This window comes from Festucalex cinctus, chromosome 5 (assembly GCF_051991245.1).
Source record: "Festucalex cinctus isolate MCC-2025b chromosome 5, RoL_Fcin_1.0, whole genome shotgun sequence".
NCBI classification, from domain to species: domain Eukaryota; kingdom Metazoa; phylum Chordata; class Actinopteri; order Syngnathiformes; family Syngnathidae; genus Festucalex; species Festucalex cinctus.
This window is the reverse complement of record NC_135415.1, coordinates 24,289,154-24,312,357: the sequence shown is the minus strand read 5'-3', so window position 1 is coordinate 24,312,357 and position 23,204 is coordinate 24,289,154. Positions and strand designations below refer to the sequence as shown.

Below are 23,204 nucleotides of genomic sequence, written 5' to 3'. Positions count from 1 at the left end.
AATCAGCCTTAGTTCAACACGAGGAGAAAATCTTCTTTCTTCCATGCCGTGAGGGAAGTACTAATTTGACAACATATGCCCATTATAAGCTGTTTCACACTTTTTGACTTGCTCATTTAAGCTTTAACGAGGTCAAAAAAATAGTCCACGTTTTTGCGAGAAAAAAAAACATTTTTGTGACATTGTGTGATGAAGTGGTGGCCGTGAAGTCGTCCGGATGGTGTGCACCCCTTTTTGTAATCTTTCTTTTTGTCTACTTTTGTGGATGCCTCGCACAAAGCCAATCAAATGGCACACGCGCGCACAACGGTAATAACCGGTTGTGACGTTATAATGTCTGCTTTCACCGTCAATTTCAGGGTGGCTTGTTCACGCCAGACAATGGGCAGCATTTGGCATTGCCACTTTAGAGGAATGTCACTTTTTACAAATGGAGCCACTTTTCATTGACACTTTGATTTCCACTTAGCGCTTTTGTTTTGTAATTTTGTATATTTGTCTTCTTTTTCTCCCGACACAGTGACGTTCTGCAGTTCAGACCGTAATGGGGCGAAATGGACGTCGAAATCGTCATGGCAAAATAAAGTAAGGCACAAACTCTTCTGTGTTGATCATGTTTAGATTAATCAGATTTATGCCACATTATTAATTAAGCCGCATACATTTATTACTTGGACTTCTCGCAACCAATCGGCTGTAAGGAAATAATTTCAGCCAGGTTGTAAGTAGTGTTGTTCCGATACCGTTTTTTGGCCCCCGATACCGATACCCAGCTTTGCCGTATCGGCCGATACCATACCGATACTTAAGATTTATTTATTTTTTTTCCTCAACATGAAAAAGCTGTCCTGCTATTGGTTCAGAGCATTCAAGGGCCAATAGGATATCTTAGATCGGCATGCAGTGAACATGACACAAGATGCTGCATCCAAAATCCTATATTAGCATTGGAATTAATGGTATTGGCATGTTACTTGTGAGTAGTCACCGATACCGATACCACTGTTTTAATGCAGTATCGGCACCTCTGCCGATACCAGTATCAGTATCGGAACAACACTAGTTGTAAGGTGCATCTTTATGTGACTATTCTGATTAAGGACATACCAGTGTGTGATTGAATCAAAGTTTAGTTCATTTATTTTTGTCTACTTTTGCTGGGTAGTCCAAATAGAATGTCTATTAGTTACAATATTATATTAAAAAAAAAAAAAAAAATTAACAAGCAAAATGAATAAATTAAACTCGAATGGAATAAAGGCACAGACAGAAATTTCTTGAAGCCATATCAGTGAATTGGATATTTTAGTAAAATCCACTTGACGGCAATTGTCAAAGCCCTTCCACTCCAAATGTCAAATCTGATTTTCCTCCACCCCCAATTGATTCATGACCAACACATACCTAGGAACCTTTTGCAATTGTACATGAATACTGTGGCCCAGATTCCAGCACTGCATATGGTGGGAATGCACATTGTTCATCAGATGGCATCTGCCTATAAACCAGGGGTATCAAAGATAAGGCCCACGGGACGGATCAGGCCTGCAAAGGGGTTTAATCCGGCCCGCGAGATGATTTTGTAAAGTAAGAAAAAAAATTGTAATGTCGGACTAATTAATCAGTCGGCCACAATCAAAATATATAAACATTTGTAACTTCACAAGCAGTCCTTGTACGGGGGAATCGTCCTGCATGTCATTATTTTACACACAACTTAAGATTATGGTTTGATTTATTATTATTGTAATTATTATTATTGACAATAGACTGACAAACATGTTAAATACAACACAAATTCAATTACTGGTAACACAAATAGATATGACAAGTATTTTAGCGTCCTTATAACGTCATTAACTGCACCACACAATGCATTCTGGGAACAATATATATGAAAAACTTAACACTTCCAGGACTCCGTTCTATTTGCATTTGTAGTATTTTTGGGAACAATATTACAATCTTACCGTTGAGCTCTGTAATTTAGGGCTGGCACACACATAGCGAAAATCTGCGTATAATTGACGGCAATCGTTTTTAAGTTATATACCGTTATTTTACCGATGCGGCTCACTTGGTAATATATTTTCCTCCATGCGGCCCCTGAGCTAACATGAGTTTGACACCCCTGCTATAAACAAAAGAAGAAACATCTTTTACAAGCATAGTTTCCGGTCGGACACTACATCCTTTTTTTGGACAAGCAAGACTTGTGACGCTCCCACTTTTGGACTACAAACTTGGATATGTTGCCTGATTTGAGGTAAGTTGTGCTAAAATAAAAATATGCAAAATATGTAGCCTATATCACTAACATGAGGTCAAGTGACTATTACAAGTATTTTTGACAAATTCGGTGTGATGCTAATTAGCTACCGACGGCGATGTGTTTTTTTTTTTTTCTTTTCTTTTTTTCTTTTTCTTCCGGTCGCAAATGTTGCTGTATCTTCAACATTTACACGTTTTATTTCAAAACTGCCACTCCAGTTAGTAATTGGAAGCATTACAGAAATAACATGTTGAGTTATAAGCGTAATTTCTGTTCATTATTCTTCTGTAGAACTACAAATAAACACAGACTCCATCTATACAAAAAAACCTCGAACCAGGGGACAGTGATGGGAGGTGTCTGTGATCGTGGAGATGGCGATGAGGAATACGCTCCTAAACAGGCTGAAAATAAGTTTGTGAAGTTTCAGCTCCTTTGAGGCATTTATGGACGTAACTGTGCACACACATTGAAGAGATAAAAATGTCTGCTCTTTTCTAAAATGATCTCTTTTCGTCTTTGTCCAATTGTGAGGGCCAGACTGTGTACAAATGTGCCAGGTGCAATGTTCATCTGCGCCTCAGCAAAAACTGCTTTTGTGAATTCCACAAGTGAGCTGAAGTGACATGTCCACTCTTTCTTCACTGAAAGGTCAGCGGGAGTAAAAGTAGGTTTTGGTTCGTATTCGTTGCTTGTGTTTTGTGTTCATAATGTGTTTTTGTAGTTCATAGTAGGCAACAAGTTGATACTTGTTATATGACATGGGTTTAGGGCAGTATATAAACTCAATTTATAATTTATCTCAGCCAACAATTTTATTTTTTATTTTTTTTTGGGGGGGGCATGTTACAGATAGAAAAGTATAACTTGCACCACTGCAAGAAATGTATGCATGAAAATAATGTCAATTCTGTCAATCAAACATAAAACTTACTAACCCAATAAAAAGTAATGACAACTCGAAATTGTCTGTCGGGCGTATGTGTGCCCTGTGATTGGCTGGCGAACCCGCCTCTTGCACTGAGCCAGCAAGGGATCGGCTTCAGCTCACCCGCAACCCCCGATTGCACGAAAGCACCTGGTGGCGAAACGAGGCGCGGCCTCTGCAGATACTGGCCCGGCTCATTTACTTAATCAGTTGTAGACTGAGTGGGAGGCATCTACTTGGGTCGAGGCCTTCATTTGTACAAATTAGCAGACTGAAGAGAATTATACCCGGGGAAAAAAGGGATAAAAGCAAAATAAAAATTTAGAATAAGCAAAAGAGCAACTGTAGTTTTAAATTGTAATATCACTATTCACTACTAGATTAAAATTTTTAACATATTTGGAATGATATTCCTGGCAGAGTATCTCTCAATAAAATTAAAATTTTGCACAAGTTTATTTTTGTGGATATTTTTTTGTCCTATGTGACCCCGAAAGAGACCTGATGTAAAATTGTAGCCACCTCCAACATTTGTTTCCCATCCATGTTAGTAGATTCGAGATAGGAACATGGACGTGTCCCACGACCAGTAAGAGTCCTGAAATTGTCATCCCACGATCATGTGTACGATGGAACGTAACTTTGAATATCGAAAAATTACTGCTGCTGTTAGAGTCGAGTAATAAACGCACAAAAGGAACAGTTAAAATCACCTGTCCCGCTTTTTTTTTTTTTTTTTTTTTTTTTTTTTTTTTTTTTAAGTAAACACTGCTGTTGGCTTTATATCTTTTCCTGGATGCAATTCTCGCCCAGTGGACGCTGGCCAGTTTCCATGTAGAGCCTTGTGGTTGTAGTATTGTAACAAATGGTATTTACCAATAAAACAATATATATCACAGCAAAAAGCACTGCAATAGTTCCAACGGTTTTAGATGAGGAAAAAATAAGAAAGTGACATAGCTGTTGTAAACAGGCTGCCGATTCCCATTCAACACGATACTCGTCACCAAAAATGTCAAAATGCTGAAAACGGTTCAAAAGGGTTTAGCATGATGCAAGAACACTAAGATAAGATAAAAAATATCAGTTTTAAATGAATGAGAACGTTAACGGAGCAAGAAAAGGGCATGTCATCCTCTAATAGTGACCTGGGAAGAGTAATTGCCATGAAAGTCTGGAAACTCGGTGGTTGTTGCTTCTGGTAAAAATCTGAGAACACGTGCAGAATACTGAAAATGATGGACATGTAATGTCAAGGCGGGATCATCCTTTTTTTTTTGATGAAGGCACCTACACGGTTGACGGTTTGAGTCAACACAGATGGCGCACGGAATATTTTTTCATGCTCGCTCTCTTTCCAGCCAAACGTTTCCACACAAGACTTGAACTCCGTTGTGCAGTTGACTGAGCGCCACCTCAAGGTTATGTCCGTCTCTTTGCTCAGAGGCAAGCGAAACGTTTTGCCACATGGCCGAGGTCTGAGGTCGGCTGCTTTGTGCGTTTGTTGGGGGGGGAAAAAAAAGAGAAACTTTTTTTTTTTTTTTTTTTTTTTTTTTTTTTTTTTTTTTTTTTTTTTATAAAAGTGAAAATCAAAAGCGTTGCTCTCTGATGTAGCTTGTGGTTCCATTAGGGATAATCTACAATAATGTTGCTCATTTTTGTCAGGATTTTCATCTAAGGCAGGAAAAAAGCATAATGTAACGATGGATGCCTTGTCACGGCTCAGTTCTGATTATTATTATTTTTTTTCCCCCTTTGTTTTTAAAACTCCATAGAAGACCTGACCAAATCCTCATGTGGGCTGCATATGGATCAGGTTTCGCATGCCTCAGTTCTGAGGTTTGGGGTTTGAATGTCAGTGCCCGTGAGCACCGGCTTCCTCCCACATTAAAAAAAAGACGTTTAGTTCACTGAAGACTGGAAAATGTCCGTAGTTGTGAATGTTTTTGTCTGCATGTGCTTTGTGATTGGCTGATAACAAATATGGGGTTTAGCATGCTGACTTTAGGGGAGAGATTGGTTACACCGTGAAGTAGTCACCAGCCAACTGCAGTACATTTGTTTTGTTTTTTCTTTTTTTTTAAATTTTGTATTTTTTTATTTTATTTTTATAGCTTGTACTTTGACGTTTAAAAACGTAAGTAATATTTTGTTTTGTGACTTTGGAGTCTACCGAAGTCATTTAAAGTGGAAGTCAACCTTAAGCATTTCGTGACAATAATGTAATGCAATGTTGCAACGACCAATCGCAGCTCACCTGTTTTCTGAAGCTGGGCTGTGATTGGTTGTTACCTGAGCAACTGTGATGTCATCTTCAGTCGACAGCAAGTGGCAAAATGGCCACCTCCTGAGATAAACGGTGGGATTTTGCTGCTTAACTCATATTCCACTAATAGAATATTAATCAGAATACGTAACTATTTAGACGAGTGGGGCTGCATAGAACATATTTTTGGCAAAAAAAAAACGTTGACTTCCTTTTTAAGATAAACAATCATGCAGGATATTTTAAATGATTTAACCCTTGGGTTTTTAAATGAAAACACAACCTTAAATATAGCACCTATTTATTTTTTATTTTTTTTATGTATTCTTTCCTGAGACATCTTCACCCTCCAAATAAGGCGTAATAATAACGCCACAAGAGCAGAAGCCAGGCCAGCTTTGACGGCATTAGTGGGCCTATCACTTTTTCTTCTTCTCCTTCTCCTTGTCCCGTTCCTTGAATGCGTCTGTGCAAGGCTAGCCAGCAGCTCCCAATCCTCCTAATCCCTAATCCAGCGTCTGAGGCCGATTTAAGAGGAGCCCTTCAGGGAGGACAGCGGTGGACAAACATTTGATTGCAATAGAGGGAAGGGGCGACTGGATGTCAGCAATGACTGATGGCTAAATCCTTGGAGAAAGTCTGAGAATTAAAAGGTTATACAGTTTTGTGATGTAATATGCTTCTTTGCCTCAATGGGCTGATGCATAAATGTATTTTAGTCAGACGATGTATTGTTATTGTTTTGTCTACTGCAGGCCCTCCAAGGTGCCTTCGACAATACTTGGAATGAACGGGTGGGGGGGGGGTCAGTAGCAGCAATACGCTTCTGAACAGAAGAAATGAATGTTCTTTTGTTCTTTTTACATAAAACTTTGGTTGCCTGGCAGAGTTGACCCGAGACAAAATAGCCGCTTTTTTTTTTTTTTTTTTTTTTAAATGGAAGCACTTTTCAAACCATTCAAAACACAATATGGCGGCTTAGAACATTAGCATTAGTAACATCAAATCCATTTTGAAACTATACGAATGTTTAAAAGTGGACTTTGCAGTGATACTACATTCAGTTAATTCTGTGGTAGCATCATACAAGATGGCATCGTTGTCGTTCTTTAATTGTTGTTTATATTTAATGCAGAGCACAATTGCAAAATAAAACTACCAAGAAAAAAAACAAACAGCTTGTTAGATTGCAGCTCTGCATTAGGCAGCTCATAAGGCAGAGGTCACAGTTCGACACCAGATGACGCTGTTCCCCTTTTGTGCATTTTGTGCAGTTTATATTTAATACAGAGTAACATTTCTTTTTTTTTTTTCTTTCTTTCTTTTTTTTTTTCTTTCTTTTTTTTATATTCCTGAATTCAATTACAAGGATGATCAGGGTCAATGCTGGCTTCTTGAACAGAACATCATCAAAACTTGATGTGGGACAACAAATGCCTCTACCTGTCGGTCCAACACAACAGCACCAAATCCCGACATCTGCTTCGACCTGTCACTTGTTTTTTGTTCCCCAGTGATTTGCTGGTGACCACTTTCAGGTAGAGATAGGCTCCAGCTCATCCACGCGACCCTATTAACCCCTTCAGACCCATGGATGGTTGCCGTGGATATGACATTTGCGTGTCTAAACCAATATAAAACATAATTTGGATGAGGTCAATACTTCTAGTTCATGAAGTGGATCTTGGTTAACCAATCACAATCGCAAGTTAATTTGCATGATGTTCATGTTAATGTTGCATATAAGCTTTGTAAGTTTACAACACCTTCCAGCCCTATTATCCTGGCATCCACTATAACAACTAAAAACATGAAATAACCCCCCCAAAAAATAAATAAATAAATACATAAATAAATTATTTAATACATTATTTAATAAATAAATACATACATAAATATCCATGTTAAGTGGGGAAAGAGCCAAAATCAGAAGGGGCTACGTGGCATTAAAAATGGATGAATGGAGGTATGTCCCTGTTCCTGCTGACTCTATCCAACTGCAAAGTTGCCATCTGTGTCTGGTTTGTCATTCAAACAGCTTCGTGGTCTTTCATTATTCAAAAAGCATATGAGCCATGACTATGATGGAGAACTCCCCCATCCTTCTATCATCATCCACCTTTCATTTTCTCTCTTTCTCTTTCATTGGAAAGAGAATGAGATGGGGAGAAGAGAAAAATGAGGGGGGAAAGAGAGGGACGAAGAGAGAGATGATAGAAAAGAGAAAAAAAGCGGGAGCGGGGAGAAGAGGGAGAGAATTTGAGAGGAAATTAGATAAAATTAGAGTGAAACAAAGATATGAGAGAAAGAGAAAAATTGTAGAGAATAAAGAGAAAGAGAGGGAAGACAGAACATGAGAGATGCAATGACAGAGACAGAATGAGAGAAAATAAAAGGGGGAGAAGAAAGGAAGAAGAGAGGATAGAAAAGAGAGAAAATGAAAGAGGGAGAGAGAAATGATAGAAAAGAGAAAATGAGAGAGAGATGATAGAAAAGAGAAAATGAGAGAGAGAGAGAAAAATAAGAAAGCGATAGAGGGAAGGATATAAAGGGATGAGTGAGCATCCATGGTCGTCCTCATCAATATGTCAGCTCTCTCTTCCTCGCTCTCTCTCTCTCTCTCTCTCTCTCTCTCGCACTCTATCTCTTGCTCTCTCGATCCCCCCCTACATACACACACACACACACGGACACAACGTACCTCCCCTTCCCCATCCATCCTCTGCGTGCGCACGTTGAGGCTTAACGCGAGTCCCCGCATACAGAGTGCGGAGCGAGACTGTGCGCATCATCGCTGCTTCTCTTTCTGGATCCCTCCATCCTGCTGTGGAAAAGAAAAGTGTACACTGTACAGCTTCATTTTCTTTTTCTGGGAGCATTTTTTTTTTCCCTCCTCAGTTGGGAATATGTCGTGTGTTCCATCCTCGGACTAAAAGTGTGTGCTGTGGAAGTGACTCGGGAGCCAATGGGGGAAATACAAATGCTGGAAGTTTTGCTGCTTGGATTGCTCCATTGAGTTTGGATTTTGAAGAGGGGGGCAACAGGAAAAGCTGAAGCGGAGGCATCGAAGGCTTGCAGATTTGTTTCCTCCTCCCTCCGCTGCAGCTCGCCGTCTGCGGCTTTCGCGCCTCTCCTCTTGGCCATGCTATGATTTAACACCGGGGAGGACCAGCACTTATCCCCACCCCCCCTTTTCCTCCTCTTCCTTCTCCTCTTGTTCTTGCATCCTTGTGAAGAGTCAGCTGCTCTTACAGATGGACTAAAAAAAAAATCATTTTCTTGGATTTGCTCTGCTTTTAAATAGGGAGGAGACTATCTATCAATCATCTTGTCTATCCATCGACCTATTTGGACACCATGAGAGTTCTTTGGGCTGTGTTGCTCATGGCTTTCATTTGGAGCCACGAGTGGAAGTGCGCGCTCTCGGACTCCATCATCCACATCGGTCAGTACCCATTTTTACATACTGCTGTTTTTTTTTTTTTTTTGTTTTTTTGTTTTTTTTTAGGACCATTTTGTCTTGGTTTAGCAACCCAAATTATACACGGTTGCATTCTTCCACTAAAAAAAAAAAATAGGTGTCTCCTATGCGTCAACTTTCCATTTTAACTTGCACCTGAACTTCAATAGCACGCATCGCCTCACAGAGGGAGGTGTTGTCTCTCTCCGCGGGTTGATCAATATGAAAGACCCGCAGGGTGCGACACATCCGGAATGTCATCGTGATTGCATGATGGTGAGAACAGGTGCTTTTTTTCCTCCCCCCATTATTATTCTCAAGGGGTGTGAAAGGGGTACACGTCTTGAAAAAATTGCAATGAAGGTACCCATCGCAGGCATCCGCAGTGGCAGCACATACAGAGCTGGAGAATGGGAGAGAGGAATAAATCACGTCCCGCCGTCTTTGCTGCCTCCAAAGTGTGGCACTGTTGCGTTAGAGCAGGGGGTATGGAACCCAAAGCCCGTGGGTCACATGCGGCCTGCCAGAGCATTTGATCTGGCCGGCGATGTAATTCTAAAAAAAAAAAAAAAAAAAAACGTATAAAGAAGGAAGCCTCCGCATTTTGAGTGTGATGAGTGCAGTTTTAGGTGGTATAGTGAAGTGGTAGATGGTGGTGGGTGCGCATCACGACTGCACAACTTGAATGGCCTTGGAGACTGAGGGAGAGAGAGACAGCGAGCGAGTGATTGTGTGGGTGAGACACCATCATGATGATAAGCTCCTGTCCATTTGGAAGTGTATTTGGACTGCATCCTTTTGAGAGGTGAAGATGGCATCTCTATTTTACTGCCTTTTTCTGGAATAAGATGACAGAGGGGAAAAACACGAGGTGCAGTTTGTCCGGAGTGGGATCACTGTGAGGTCCCACATGGAGGGGCCACAGGGGTCGAAATTGCTGTGTGACTTGCAATATAATTGATTGATAATTATACAAGTAATATATTGAAACAATTACATTCTTGGCATCAGCCAGACATGCAATATAATATCATGGTATTTTCTTCATTATATAATAAAATCCATATCGTCGCTGCTATGTGAAAATCACTTATGTCCATTTATTTATTTATTTATTTTTTAAAATGTATATACATTTCTTTGTTTTGGGGATGAACCTGAATGCGGACATCCCAAAAAATGTAAAAAAAACCCAAAACAAAACACGTTTTTCATATAGCACCGATGATTGATATATTAGCACAAAATTGGCTCATACAATCAAGCAGCTTAGTGATTTGTTGGCACACTGCAAGATATTTGTCGAAGGATGATATCATGATCCAACCATTACGTAAATTCGATCAAAACAAGTTTGAGGAATCTTATGGACATATTTGTTTGCACACTCTAAGATATTATTTACCCAGCAGTGGTACCACTGCTGGGTGAATCATGATATCATGATACGTATCATGATACAGTGATATAATATTGAGACGTGGTCAGTGATATCTCAATACTGTACAGCACTTGCGCGATAATCAGTGTCGTCTGAAAGAATCAAGTAGACTTGTGACTTGTTCACACTTTTGCAATATCTAGAAACATTTTTTAAGTATCAAGTAAGCTGTCTTAACACACGACACATTATGCAATATTATACAAACAGGTCAGTACAGCAATTACATAGTCAATTTCTTATTTAAAAAAAAAAAAGATGTTGGCTGAAAGATGAGATAGATGAATGACTTTAATATAGCTGCGATACCATATCACTAATGGCTAATGATTCAGCCAGTTTGCAGTCTAATAATAACAATAATAATTATACACATATACAGTTTTTTTTTTTTTTTTTTTTTTTTTTTTGCGCTTTAGCATGTTACAAGAATCTAGCAAAAACTACAGTCAAAAAGAAACATATGTTTACATAAGTCTACCCTCTCATTCGTTGACTTCCCTCAACAGGCCAAGTCATCTTTTTATAGTCACACGCATTCAGTCACAGATAGATAGGTACATACTGTAGAACTTGATGAAGGCAACACCAAGTGGACAAAAAATAATAAATGCTCCTCTCATGCATATATTTTGCTATTATAAGCATGGAGGTTTATGAATCATAAAATAAATATTTGGCCGGCACTTTGCAGATTGCATCTGTAGCGGGCTTGGTCTGGAATGTAACTCCATCATAAATGAGGGATTACTGTATGCGGTGGTTATGCAACCAATATCATGATCGGGATAATTGAATTATTGGGGAAAAAAATACACAAATTGACTGACTAGTGATCTTTGGCAACATCTTGGTGTATTTTCAACAATTATATCACTGCAGTATTTTACATTGATGCACCAGAAATAAAAGTGCTCAGCTGAATGGTGACGTTGTCTTAAATTGACGTTCTAAAGAGTCATTGATTTGAATTGATTGAACTGATTTAATGCTTTGAGAGGCTTCATTTGGACCAGTATTGGATAGTTAGCACATGGGGACAGCAGGATCTTCTCCCACAATGCAGCTACAGCGAGTTGAGGCAGACATCTGTAATCCAGCAGTTCAGCGGATCACCATGTGACTCGCTGGTCTGATCCCAGCATCAGCGATGTGTTTCGCCGCGTGACATGGAAACCTCATCCTTTTGACACACTAACATGTTCAAGCGCTTGGCTATAGAGACAGCATGCAACCTTTTGTCTATAGGCTTACCAATAATAAGGCAGAACTGAAAGCAGGTCAAGGTTGACTGAGTGTGTATTTGTTGTATTTATCAGTGGCGGTCTTAGATGAGGAAAATGGTGCGCCGACCTCTTAGCTAAGAAAGACGCAGACAATCTCTTTGTTAAATAAATTGGACAAACAACAAATAGGTCAGACGATGAATTGTAAAGTTTCACAACTTGTTAATGTAGTGGACTTTGTCAGGTGTGTGCCATTGGTTGCCACTGGTCTTTTTTTATTTATTTATTTTTTTAAAGTGTATAACATTAGCATTATTGCGCTAACTTTTGCGGTGAGACAATTAAAATGGTAAACTGTCATTACAAACAACGGCACATCACTGAGTCTTAAAAAGCTGGACTACACACGTGTGTGTGTGTGTGTGTGTGTGTGTGTGTGTGTGTATATATATATATATATATAAAAGCCATTTGCAACTATTTGTTTCTGCATTTCAAAAACGATTGGATCCAGATTCTGAATCTTAGATCAAGATTTTGAGTCATCCAAAGTCATGCTCCAAAATGTGATTGATTTTCATCAAACGTTGCTCACAACTTTTGCATCCTTGTGCTTTACAAACATGTTTTTTGATTCTGAATGTACAATGATCAAGTCCTGATTTGTGAATTTCGAGATCAAAGTTTAGTCTGAGTCACATTCAAGGCAAAGTCAAAGATGTTTTAAATTATCCATAAAATGTCATTTTCTCGACAAAAAAACAGGCTTTTCTTTTTCTATGAAATCCTATTGAACAAGTTATTCCTTATCTGTTGTATTTGTGCAAACCAAACAGGCAAACATTTTTTTTTTTTTTTGCTAGAAGACAATGAAAGCCTTGTGTGCTGGTTTATTGAATACGAGTCACATTTATTCCCTCTCTAGTTACGACTCATTGAAGCAGTGCATTACGGGCCTCTTGCATAAACAAATGCGAGAGCAACCTGGTTTGACTTATTTGATTTCACTTCTTGCTTTCTCTCTTTTTTTTTTTTTTTTTTTGTTTTTTTTTTGTTTTTTTCTTCCCCCCCGGCCACTTTGCCTCATGATCAATAGTTCAGTCATTTCATTGCTCGACAAACGTCCTCAACGACAAAAAAAAGAAACTCCCAAAACAATACCGTCTCTCTCCTACCTTGGCCAATCCATCTAATCATGCCTGCTCAGCACGGCGGCCGTACGCCACAGTGCACGAGAGGATTGCTTTTCCTCACAAGTGTTTCAAGGAAACGGACGCGACACTGAGGAGCATGTCGGGATTTTAGCATGGCACAAACCTCTTTACTCCACTCTGACCTGCGTGTGCGCGCGTGTTGACTTAGAACTGCATGACAAAGGTAAAAAAAAAAAGGGGGGAAAAAAAAAAAAAGCAAGTAGCATAGCCCGCAGGCGCATCACATTGACATGTCAAAAGTAATCCCTCTTTAATCTCTTTGTTGCTGCTAAAGATGGATTGAGGGAAGGCGAGGCCGGAGAGATGTATATCAAAAGCGATGGGGGGGATCTGTGGACCCCTTGGCTGTATTTAGACACTTTTTCACCCCTAAATTTAATCCCGACTGTAGCTATAACACTAGTGTGTATACTTAGTAATAATGCATGTCATTATTTTCTCACAGTATTTCTAACTCTGACGCTTCCTGTCTACTGTCAACAAGCCAGCCACACTCAACTACCCGGAACAAGCACGGCAAGAGCTAACTTGTTAGCATTCATGCTACTCATTTGAATGAACTGCTTTTTATGATGCAAATCAGCTGCTCAGAATGCAGATTTTGAGAGGGTTGACTGAGGGCTGAATATTGTGAGTACAGAAACCGCTTTGGGTCAAAAACTCCTTTGGTAAAGCCTCCCATTAGAAATACGGAACTTGTAATGAGTTATCAATAATATTGACTAAAGCCTCAAGCCTAAAACAGGTTGATTTAATCGTCTCTGATTATTTATTCGGAATACATTGTACACATGGCACATAGTGTAAATCGTTCCGATACTGGAATCGATTACCAGGGTGAAATAGCAATATTGAACTTTTTAAAATTTTCAATGACCTAATACTGCAGACATAGACGACCATATGGCTAGTGATCCATATGGGCTGAGTATCGATTGGTCAAACAACAATTGGCCAAGTGTTCCACTGTAAAGTTGAATTTGTAAGGAGTTATCAACAATATCGATGAGCGGCTCATGCCTAAAACACATCAATTATAATAGTCTATTTTAACTTATTTTTCGATCCTGCAATTAGTGGTTGTCTGATCAATACTAAAATAGCAAACTAGCGATGCAATTAGCCTTACCAATATCATCTCAGAGGTCACAGATTGTTCATACAGAATCTATTTTTAGACTCTACAACTAGTGTTGGCTGGTTTCAGTTTAAAATGATACTTGAATATACTTGAAAAACTAATCTTTAAGTGACTTAAATTTGTTGACACGGTCTGAGAGGTCTTAATTCCAAAAAATATGACGACTGAGTTTTCTTGAGTTCCTTAATAGCCTGATGGCTATATGAAGTTGTGTTGCACCCCCCCTCCGATGTGCTTGGAGCTGTCGGGCTGGCATCCCCCTCCGTGATGATCAGCATGCAGGGAAAGGAGTGCGCGGCTGGGAAAGGCAATGGACTCGCCTCGTGTGCTTGTGCGCGTCGTGTGCTGCATGGCAATGCCCCCCCCCCCCTACTTTTGCTTTATGAGGGCCGCTTGTATTGACACGCAGACAGATCAGGCGAGTGAGTGAGTGGCGATGTGTTGCCTCTTGATTAGTTACACTGCTTGATTTATGCAGTCACGTTAAATCCTCACCAAATAGTCTATATTTTGTTTTATTTTTTTTGCCTTTTACCACATATATTGGAAGAAGCCATTTTAACACATTCACTGCCAGCCCAAAAATGCATCATTTGACGTCTTTTTCCGTCAATGGCAGTGAATGAGTTAAATGTAGAGCGTTGCATCATTCATTTATCCCGGTTGATATTTCCGTTGCTCACAACTACCCATCATAGTTACTCACATGTTGCAAATGCCAAGTGCACAGAATATTTAAATGAGCCAGAAATGGCAGCAGTGGAGAGCCATTTATTACAGCTGCTTTTGTTTTATGGCCTGCTGCAGCGTGTATCTCCTATCCATGTTCTTTACAGAATTGTGTTTGGATCCCAGTGAGAGGTCAGGTGCAGCCGAGCCTGACCACCCGTCAATCGCCCGTTTGAAAGAGAGGAAATTGTACAGTGTAAACACACAGAATGCAGTATACAAGGCTCGCTGTCCTACTTCGAATAAACATCGAACCACCTTGCGAAAACCACTGTGCAGTTGTGTAGTTTAGTTAGTTTCAGTATTTTTTTTTTTTTTTTTTTTTTTTTTTTTTTTTTTTAATAAACGTGTATTACTTGTGCGCAACATTTAAAAAAAAAAAAAAAAAAAAAACATGGGCGCAACGTCATGATTCCGGTTTCTATCAAAATAAATCTGCTAAAAATCACATTTAAAATTATCCCCAAATGCTCATGCATTAAATTAATTACAAAAGACTAAAACAAAGGACATTTTTGCTATAATTAGTTTGATTTTAGTTAGTTTTGTAAACAAAATGTACTTTCAGTTAGTTTTCTTTTTTAAAAAGTATTTTCGTTTTTATTTTATTTTAACGAATTTTTTTTAATTTTAGTTTTTTCGTTAGTTTTAGTTAACTAAAATAAACTTTAAGAGCACTTGTGTATTTCGACACCCTCCCTTCTCCAAACATTTTTGTTTTTATTTTATTTGAACTGAGTCAAATGACATTTTTAGCATGGCGCGGGCCACTGAAAAATGGACGGCGGGCCGCAAATGGCCCCTGGCCCGTAGTTTGGACACCACTGTGTTATGATGTTGTTTTCTGTTGTTTTTGTCGTTATGTCCCTTATCGTGATAATGGATGATGATGGTGTATTAGCCATTTTTAGTTTTTCTAGTTTTAGGCAGTCTTGTAAGGTTGCAGTTAAGGTGCTAATGTGGTCACTTGCCATGCAGTTGCTATGTTGCCTATATTAGTCACTCTTATTTTGTAATATAGGCCTTTATTCTGTCATATAGAATTGTGCATTTCCCTAGCGAGAGATACTGAATGACTTTTGCCAGTACGTCAAGGTTCCATAGCTGAGGTTTTCTCTCAGAAGGTTGAGGTTTCCTATTGCTTCGATTCCATGCAAGTTGATTCTATGTGTTCGGGTTTGCTTGCATGCGTCCAGCCCTGCTCTCGCTCTCAATCAAGGTTTCTCAGTTAAGGATTCTCCATCAAAGGCTTACTTCAGGGCCATCTGAATGTAGTCCTGGTCTTTGTTGTTACGTTGTATTTTTGTATATAAAAACTCTCCCTTTCCCAACTCCCTCATCTTGTCTCATGACAGTGGTAACCCTTAGTCTGATATGATGGGAAGCAAGTACAGCAAAAGTTTGCTCTTTGCCATTGTCTCATTCTGAATCAACTCTTTTACTGCCAGACATTATCAAAGAAAAACTTTGATATGACAGAGGCTTTGAACATTGACGAAAAAAGATACAATGCTTCCGTCTGCTGGCCATAGTTTAGTGTTTTAGATTCCACAACCCATTGACCAGGCAGCGCTGCACTTAGACGTTGCACTGGGAATTTAAAAAAAAAAAATTGACGTTATTTAACGTTTATGGCAATATACATCGTGATTTTACTTATCGTTATTAACCGTTTTTGGCGGTCAAAGAGTTAATGCAGTTTGGACCCCAAACTGATCAGGGTTGTGCTCCACGGTGGAAGAATGGACACAAGTTGGTCACAACTAGGCCTCATTTGCCATACAGTATGCCAAGCAATGTGCAGGGTGTGGATTTATGCATTCGTGAAGGTGTAAAGGGAATAAATCATTGCTTGTAGTGAGCACATTAAGCTTTCATTTCCATGCAAACGCATGGCCTAGTGCTCCACAGTGTGGCTTAGTCGTGCATAGAGACTCGAGTCGTGCCAATGCTTCCACAACCAGCTCGTGTTGTAATGTAACACATGAGCAGGCGCCGTGTATTAATGTCCCATCTTTTGAGTGATGCGTCTGTGAGAGCTAAACAGACGCGCCGGTCCACGCTATCTTTGACCGGGAAGATTTAGCACCTCGTATCTCGGGATCATTGCATGCAAATGTTTCCTTCCCCATGTGTGCACGATTCACAGAGGTGGGGAAAAAAAAAAAAAAGCATCCGGTTCACGTAACATCCTGCGGTTTCTTGTGAGTCTGGTGAAGCCAAGCGACAGACGTCTGTGTGTGTCTGTACTCGTTGAGGCGCATCTCTTCAGCGGGCCACAGAGGGGGAAAGAGACACGGCGTTTGAGGACGAGGCAGACTGACGTGGCGGCGCCGCCAGAAGTGCGATTTGCCGGAAAGGCTGCGGCAGCGGCTTGTAGTCATCCTCGCTCGCCGATGAAGGTGCACCATCGCCGAGCGACGGTCGCTGATGCGGACGGATGAGCCCGGACGGACGAGGTTCTTGTTACCTGGTGTTTGTGTTGTGTACTGGCGCTAGACTGTCAGCACTTGCGCAAGAATGGAGGCAGTCTCAGTTATGCGCGACCCTGAACAGGAGAAGCGGCAGAGAAAAGATATTGGATGGATTGATGTCGACAAGATTATATTTCTCAACAAGATTGGGTGTCAACAACATTTTACAGTATGTGGCATGTAAAATTAATGACTCAATCGGCGTTAGGGATGGGTTAAACAGAACTTTTTTTGTTGTTTTTCAACGACAATACAGTCTTGTCTCGATTTGTGAGTGTGTGAAATGAATAATTAATCATATCTTGAAGCAATTGAGACTTAATGGAGTGCATTACTTGGCTGCAACAAGAAGAGGCCCTGCTGATTCAGTCGGTTTGGTTGAGGTTTGTGCCTTAAGGTTTGTGTAGTGATCACTTCAAGGTGTACCCTCAACCTGAATGAGGCTAATCTGTATAGTAAATATCTGAATGGAGCATGTAATAAGAATAAAAATAATCCATCCATGAATGGATATATGTATCAAATTGTGCTTTATTTAAAGGGGAAGTCAACCTTAAACAATTCTTGACAATGTTATGTGACCTCACTAGTCTAAACATGACAATTTGATTAATATTACATTTTTGGAATATGAGTATTGCAGCAAAATCCAGCCATTTTTATCCATCTCAGTGGGCGGTCAATTTGCCGCTTGCTGTCGATTGAAGATGACGTCACAGATGGTCAGGACTGAGGCAACGACCAATCACAGCTCACCTGTGTTCTGACGCTGAGCTGTGATTGGTTGTTACCTGAGCAACTGTGATGTCATTTTTACTTGACAGCAAGTGGCAAAATGTTCCTGATATTGCTTAAAACTGCTAGATTTTTCTGCTTAAATCAAATTTGCAATATTAACCAAAATACCATATTTAGACTAGTGGGGCTGCATAGAACATATTGTTGAGTTTTTTTTTTTTAGAATTCACTTCTCCCAAGAGATGCACACCGGTGAGAGTTCGCACAAAGTCTTTCTAATGTGATCCATTCCATTGTCCAACATTAATATCGTAATAAAGTAGTAATAATAAAAAAGAAAAGAAAAATATCTTAACTTGTGGTTGGCTTGTACGGAACAGATGCAAATAAATTCATTGCTTGACACTCATAAATACTGTAGATTGCGATCATCTTACACGGAGGACACTGTAATTCTTCCTGGTTCTGTGTAGTCTCTTGTTGCGAGAGATTTCATAGAACTTAAGGGCAACTAACTCGGCCAGCAATGACTGTCCAAAAGGCCACTATAGGCTTGGACATGAAAAGGAACCCAGACAGACTTTAAGGGAGCCAATGCCTAATAAAGTCTTGCATTAGCAACGGGCACTTCCTTGGATTACCGTTACATAAGTGCTAAGTGTCATTTGCATTCCTTCTTAGGCAACACTTGACCTTTTGCATGAGGTTAGCAAACAAATATGACTAGCTGCTCATAATATGCCGCCACGATTGCACGCATGCCAAGTTTTCAAGAGCGGAATGGAGACGTTGTCCCAGCACACGCTAATTATTGCCTCCTTATTAATCACACTTTGGCAATTAAAATACAAATGTGAGACTCTGTACACATCTAGTCTATAATCGTGAGGATTGTCGCTAGGGATGGGCGAGTACCGATACCAGGTATCGGTATCGGGCCGATACCAGCCTTCAAGTACCCGAGTACTCGTGACGCAGACGAGTACAAGCGACCGATGGCAGAGGGGGAAGACGTTAAGTGAGTCCTCCTTGCCTGTAACTGGCGCTAGCTTGCAGCAGTTTTTCACCAAAACTTCACCGGTTTGGAAATACTTCAAAATTGTGAATCTTAAACTAAAAGAGCATTTTTGTGTTTTATTTTGAGCGTTAAGACTATTGAAGAGTGGCTGTGCTGTTTTTTTTTTTGTCAAAATTAAAGGAAATATATTTGTTTAAAAATATCTTTTAGTGATTTTTTTTTTTTTATTTGTCAAAATGTACTACTGGTATCGGTGAGTACTGAGGGTCTGAGTATCGGCATCGGTCTGAAAAAAAGTGGTATCGAACATCCCTAATTGTCGCTATACGTCCCTGCATGTACTCTTTAGTCTTTGAGCCTGTCCTATACTGTGATGCTCATCTATTCTTTATGCGTTACATTTGTGCAACAGAATGAATGAATATTTACAGCTTCTAGCTAACAAACAAAGGGTGCCCTGAATGTGCATTAAGTGGCTTTCACGTGTGGTCCTGTATACAGTATGTAGAATAATTGTGTCGGTGATGCATTTGCGCCAATGAGAGCCTGTTCATGCATTAAGCAAGGCACTTCTTTAAAAATGCTTGTAGACGAGCACTACCTCCAAGCGGGAAACATGCATGTGGGTCCTCATGCACGTGTGTGGGTGTGTGTGTGTGAGGGTAATTGTGTAATTTGCTGGCAGCCCACTCAATGCGCTGAATTATTTCCACGACAGCCAATGGTGCCCATGCGGCTTTTTGTAGCACAGTGCTAGAAATGACACATTGCGCGAGGAATATTGCCTTATTAATATCTACTTAAGTGATTCATTGGACAGTAAAACACGGAGATGTTGCCAGAGGATTTTGTTGGAGTGTCACAAACACAAGCATATATTTTATACGATACCAATGCCAGCTTTTGTTTTAAAACACACAGCGATGAATTACATCCTCCACCATCAGGTCTCATGTTAATCCCTCCACTATGTTTACTGATGTAATATAAACGCCTAATGTGGACATTTACTACTGAGCAATTACCAAAGATAAATGACAATTAGGGAATAGAATCATGTCAGAAGCAAATGTGCACTGTAAAAGCACGCTGACAACACCTAACTGCTAGTTTTTTGTTTTTTGTTGTTGTATGTTGCTGAATTAAAAAAAAAAAAAATCATTTGACTTATTTACAAAGTGTTAAATTGTTTAAAATCTAAAAAGACTATATTCGGTCCTACTCTAAACAGAGTAAAGTATGTAGTCTTTTTCTACAAAATTTACTGTCCTGAGTTTTGTTCTGTTTATTTTATTTAAAATTTTTTTTAGGTCTAAACCACAAATGCTCTCAAGTAGATCTTTGAGGTTTGCTACTACACAAGGAAATACAGTCCACAAAAATACTTTGTAAAAAAAAAAAAAAAAAAAAAGAAAAAAAAAGTTGATTCTATGAAAAAAAAAAGTGTCATTTTAATTGTTTAATAAAACCCTTATTCAGGTCCCTGGAATAGAACTGGAAAAAATACAAAATTAGAAATTTGCTCCTCCAATGAGGTCGTTGATTCTCAAAACTGCACTACAAAAAAAAAGAGAGAAAAATTGGTTTAATTATTTGTGAGATATTTTTATCAAGCATAAATAAAATAAATATACATTCCAACAACATCAGCACATTGTACAGTGGTTAGCATAGCTGCCTCACAAGCCTGTGGTTCTGGGTTTGAATCCCCACCACTCACCCAAATCTTCCGAGAGGCTCCAGCTCATCCGGGACCCAAACGAGGACACGCCCGGGAGAAAATGGACGTGTTAACATGCCCAAAAGAATGTATTGTATTGTATTGATGCATAAGCTTGTTTTGTGCATGCAAGACATCTTGAGAAAGCCGAGTGGTTATGCGGCGTGATATCACATCGAGCACACCAGTGACTTCATTATGACCGCACAGTCAACCCCCTCAGTGCGAGAGCGCAAAAACGACTTGGTGGTGCTGTTGCTCAATGTTGCACTCGGCTGGGGGGGAGGCGATAGATTATAGCTGAAGCCTTCATTTCCATATTATACAACACAATTATCGCATGACTGATGCGCACGCGGTGACTTTGCTCTTTTCAAACGCTTGCGTGCAGCGGGGACCGAGACGCCGCAGCAGCTTGTGTGTAGTCACAACGCTGCAGCCATTTTTGTGTGTCGGTTAGTACGAGGTTGCGTTCGGCGTGATGCTTCGATGCACACATACTACTGCAGCATTTCTATTCTGATGCATTTCTTTTTGTTCAAAGGCTAATGTGAGCACGGTTTCTTTATAATTGCAGCGCAGGTTCAAATAGTATACTATAAACAATCACAAAAAAGTTGTTCAGGTTAAAATGAGAGTACCATAAAAAGAGCTACTCAGATTTAAAAAAAAAAAAAAAGAAAAAAAAATTGCATAGGTTAAAATGCGACTAGCGTACAGTATATTCTCCACTTTGCTTTCCCCTCCTTCTACATGATCTGCATGTTGTCAGCGTTTCTGGAAACACGTATCGGAACTGAGAGGTGTTAAACCCTCGGCTAATCACCGTCGTGGGATGTCAGTGTGTTTGTTTGTCTGACACACTTGGCAACATGTCTCAAAGCTGCTCGCATGCGCCCATCTGGATTGCGGCGTCACAGCCAGGCAAATGTGTGTTCCTTAAGGGTCCCAAACATGAACATGATGGAATTAAACTGCGGCAGCAAACATGAAACAAGATTCTCTATTATGCTTTGAAATGAATTTTTTGTTGCCGCGAAGTGCTTTGGGGAAATTTTTCCCAGTACGCCCAATATGGAAAGCTGCATGTTTCATACCTATTTTAAGAACATAGCCGTAGTTTTCGAAAGAAAATCTTCAAAGTTTGCATGTAATGTAGAATTCAATTGTTGTATCATGCAAACATAAAAAGTTAACCAACCTCGAATACGCTCATGCAGAGCGTATTCGAGGTTGGTTAACTTTTAAACGCCTTCAGATTTTTCAGGAAACATGAAATTTGAACCATTTGCATAGTGAGATGATTTAGGCAAAAATAATAATTTTGCAAAAAAAAAAAATAAAAGACTTAGGCAATTATTTTCAGCGGGTGACAATATTGAGGCTGCTACTCTTGCTGTGAGTGTCCCAAAAAGCCATATATATATATATATATATATATATATATATATATATACATACATACACAACATACACAACATATTTTTCAGGTTGACCCAAGTAGCAGATCAGTCCCTTTTTGACCCAAATTATTATTGATTATTTTGACCCAACTGTTTTAAGTTTTAAGTCCATTTTGTTCTCTCTCTCTCTCTCTCTCTCTCTCTCTCTCTCTCTCTCTCTCTCTCTCTCCCCCCTTTTTTATTTTTTATTTTTTTTTATTTATTAATTTTTTTAAGGTTTTTTTTTTACGTCTACATTCAGTATCATCCTAAAAACATGGGGGGGGGGGGGGAATCATATATATATATATTTTTTTTACCTAGTAGCCATGCATGCACACACACATACTTCTCTTTTCACTTCATTAAAAAAAAAATAAAAAATAATAATTATCTGAGTTCACAAGTGGCATTATTCACACATCCATTAAGAATTTAACTGAGTCCATTGGACTGTAGTTGCAAACCAAAACAGGAGCTCTTGGTTTAAAGTGTGGATCCTGACCTGATCCTATGACATCGTTGGCGACAATTAGCATGCCAGCTAATTACATTGTGCGCCTCATGTTTATGTTCCGTGATCCAGTCTGCCTCCCTGCTCATAGAGGAGGCGTCTTCCCCGCCCCCATCTCCATACCGTACCCACAGACATGACATGCATTAAATGCGCTATGATTAGCAGACATCCACCATTTGCTCACGTGCAGCACATTTACGTCTGTGGCTTGTGTGGAATTCTCAAATAAATCTCCATGCAATGTCTTTGAGGGTACCCTCTCCCTTGTGACATGATGAAGAGCGCCATAATGGCTTACAAATGTGTGTGCTCGAGCGGGTCGATTTAAAACTTCATTGTTATTTACAAGAGTGGATGCCACGGGGAGTGCGGGCGAAGAGGCGAGCATATTGATTATGGCTGCACTTTTAAGCTGATCACACACTTGCTGTAAGAGTTACGACGTCAGGGCTCAAACGGCTTTAAGTGCGACTTGCCTCCACCTGAAACAATCGACGCAGGTGTGAGTTGCTGCTGCCTTTTGAGTGGTTGTGTATTGCGTTCTAATGGTGTGTTATGGATGCGAGTAAGCGGCTGGACTCTGTGAGCCCAACGACAATACATTTTTAAACTGTGCGG

At 39.7% G+C, this 23,204-nt stretch overlaps 1 protein-coding gene across 8 annotated transcripts in view; it reads left to right on the top strand.

The window, feature by feature from the left end:
• grid2 (glutamate receptor, ionotropic, delta 2) overlaps positions 1 to 23,204 on the top strand; it is a 475,459-nt gene that overhangs the window by 8,926 nt on the left and 443,329 nt on the right. For 7 of the 8 annotated variants that reach the window (XR_013283658.1, XR_013283660.1, XR_013283659.1 and 4 more), the window contains exon 1: positions 8,734 to 8,911. Coding sequence is in view for 4 of the 8 variants with exons in the window: in XM_077522422.1 (XP_077378548.1) it covers positions 8,824 to 8,911 (88 nt within the window). In the remaining 4 variants the exon portion in view is untranslated. Of the gene's footprint in view, positions 1 to 520; positions 586 to 8,733; positions 8,912 to 23,204 lie in introns of those variants that run through there. The other variant, XM_077522426.1, reaches the window with a different exon arrangement.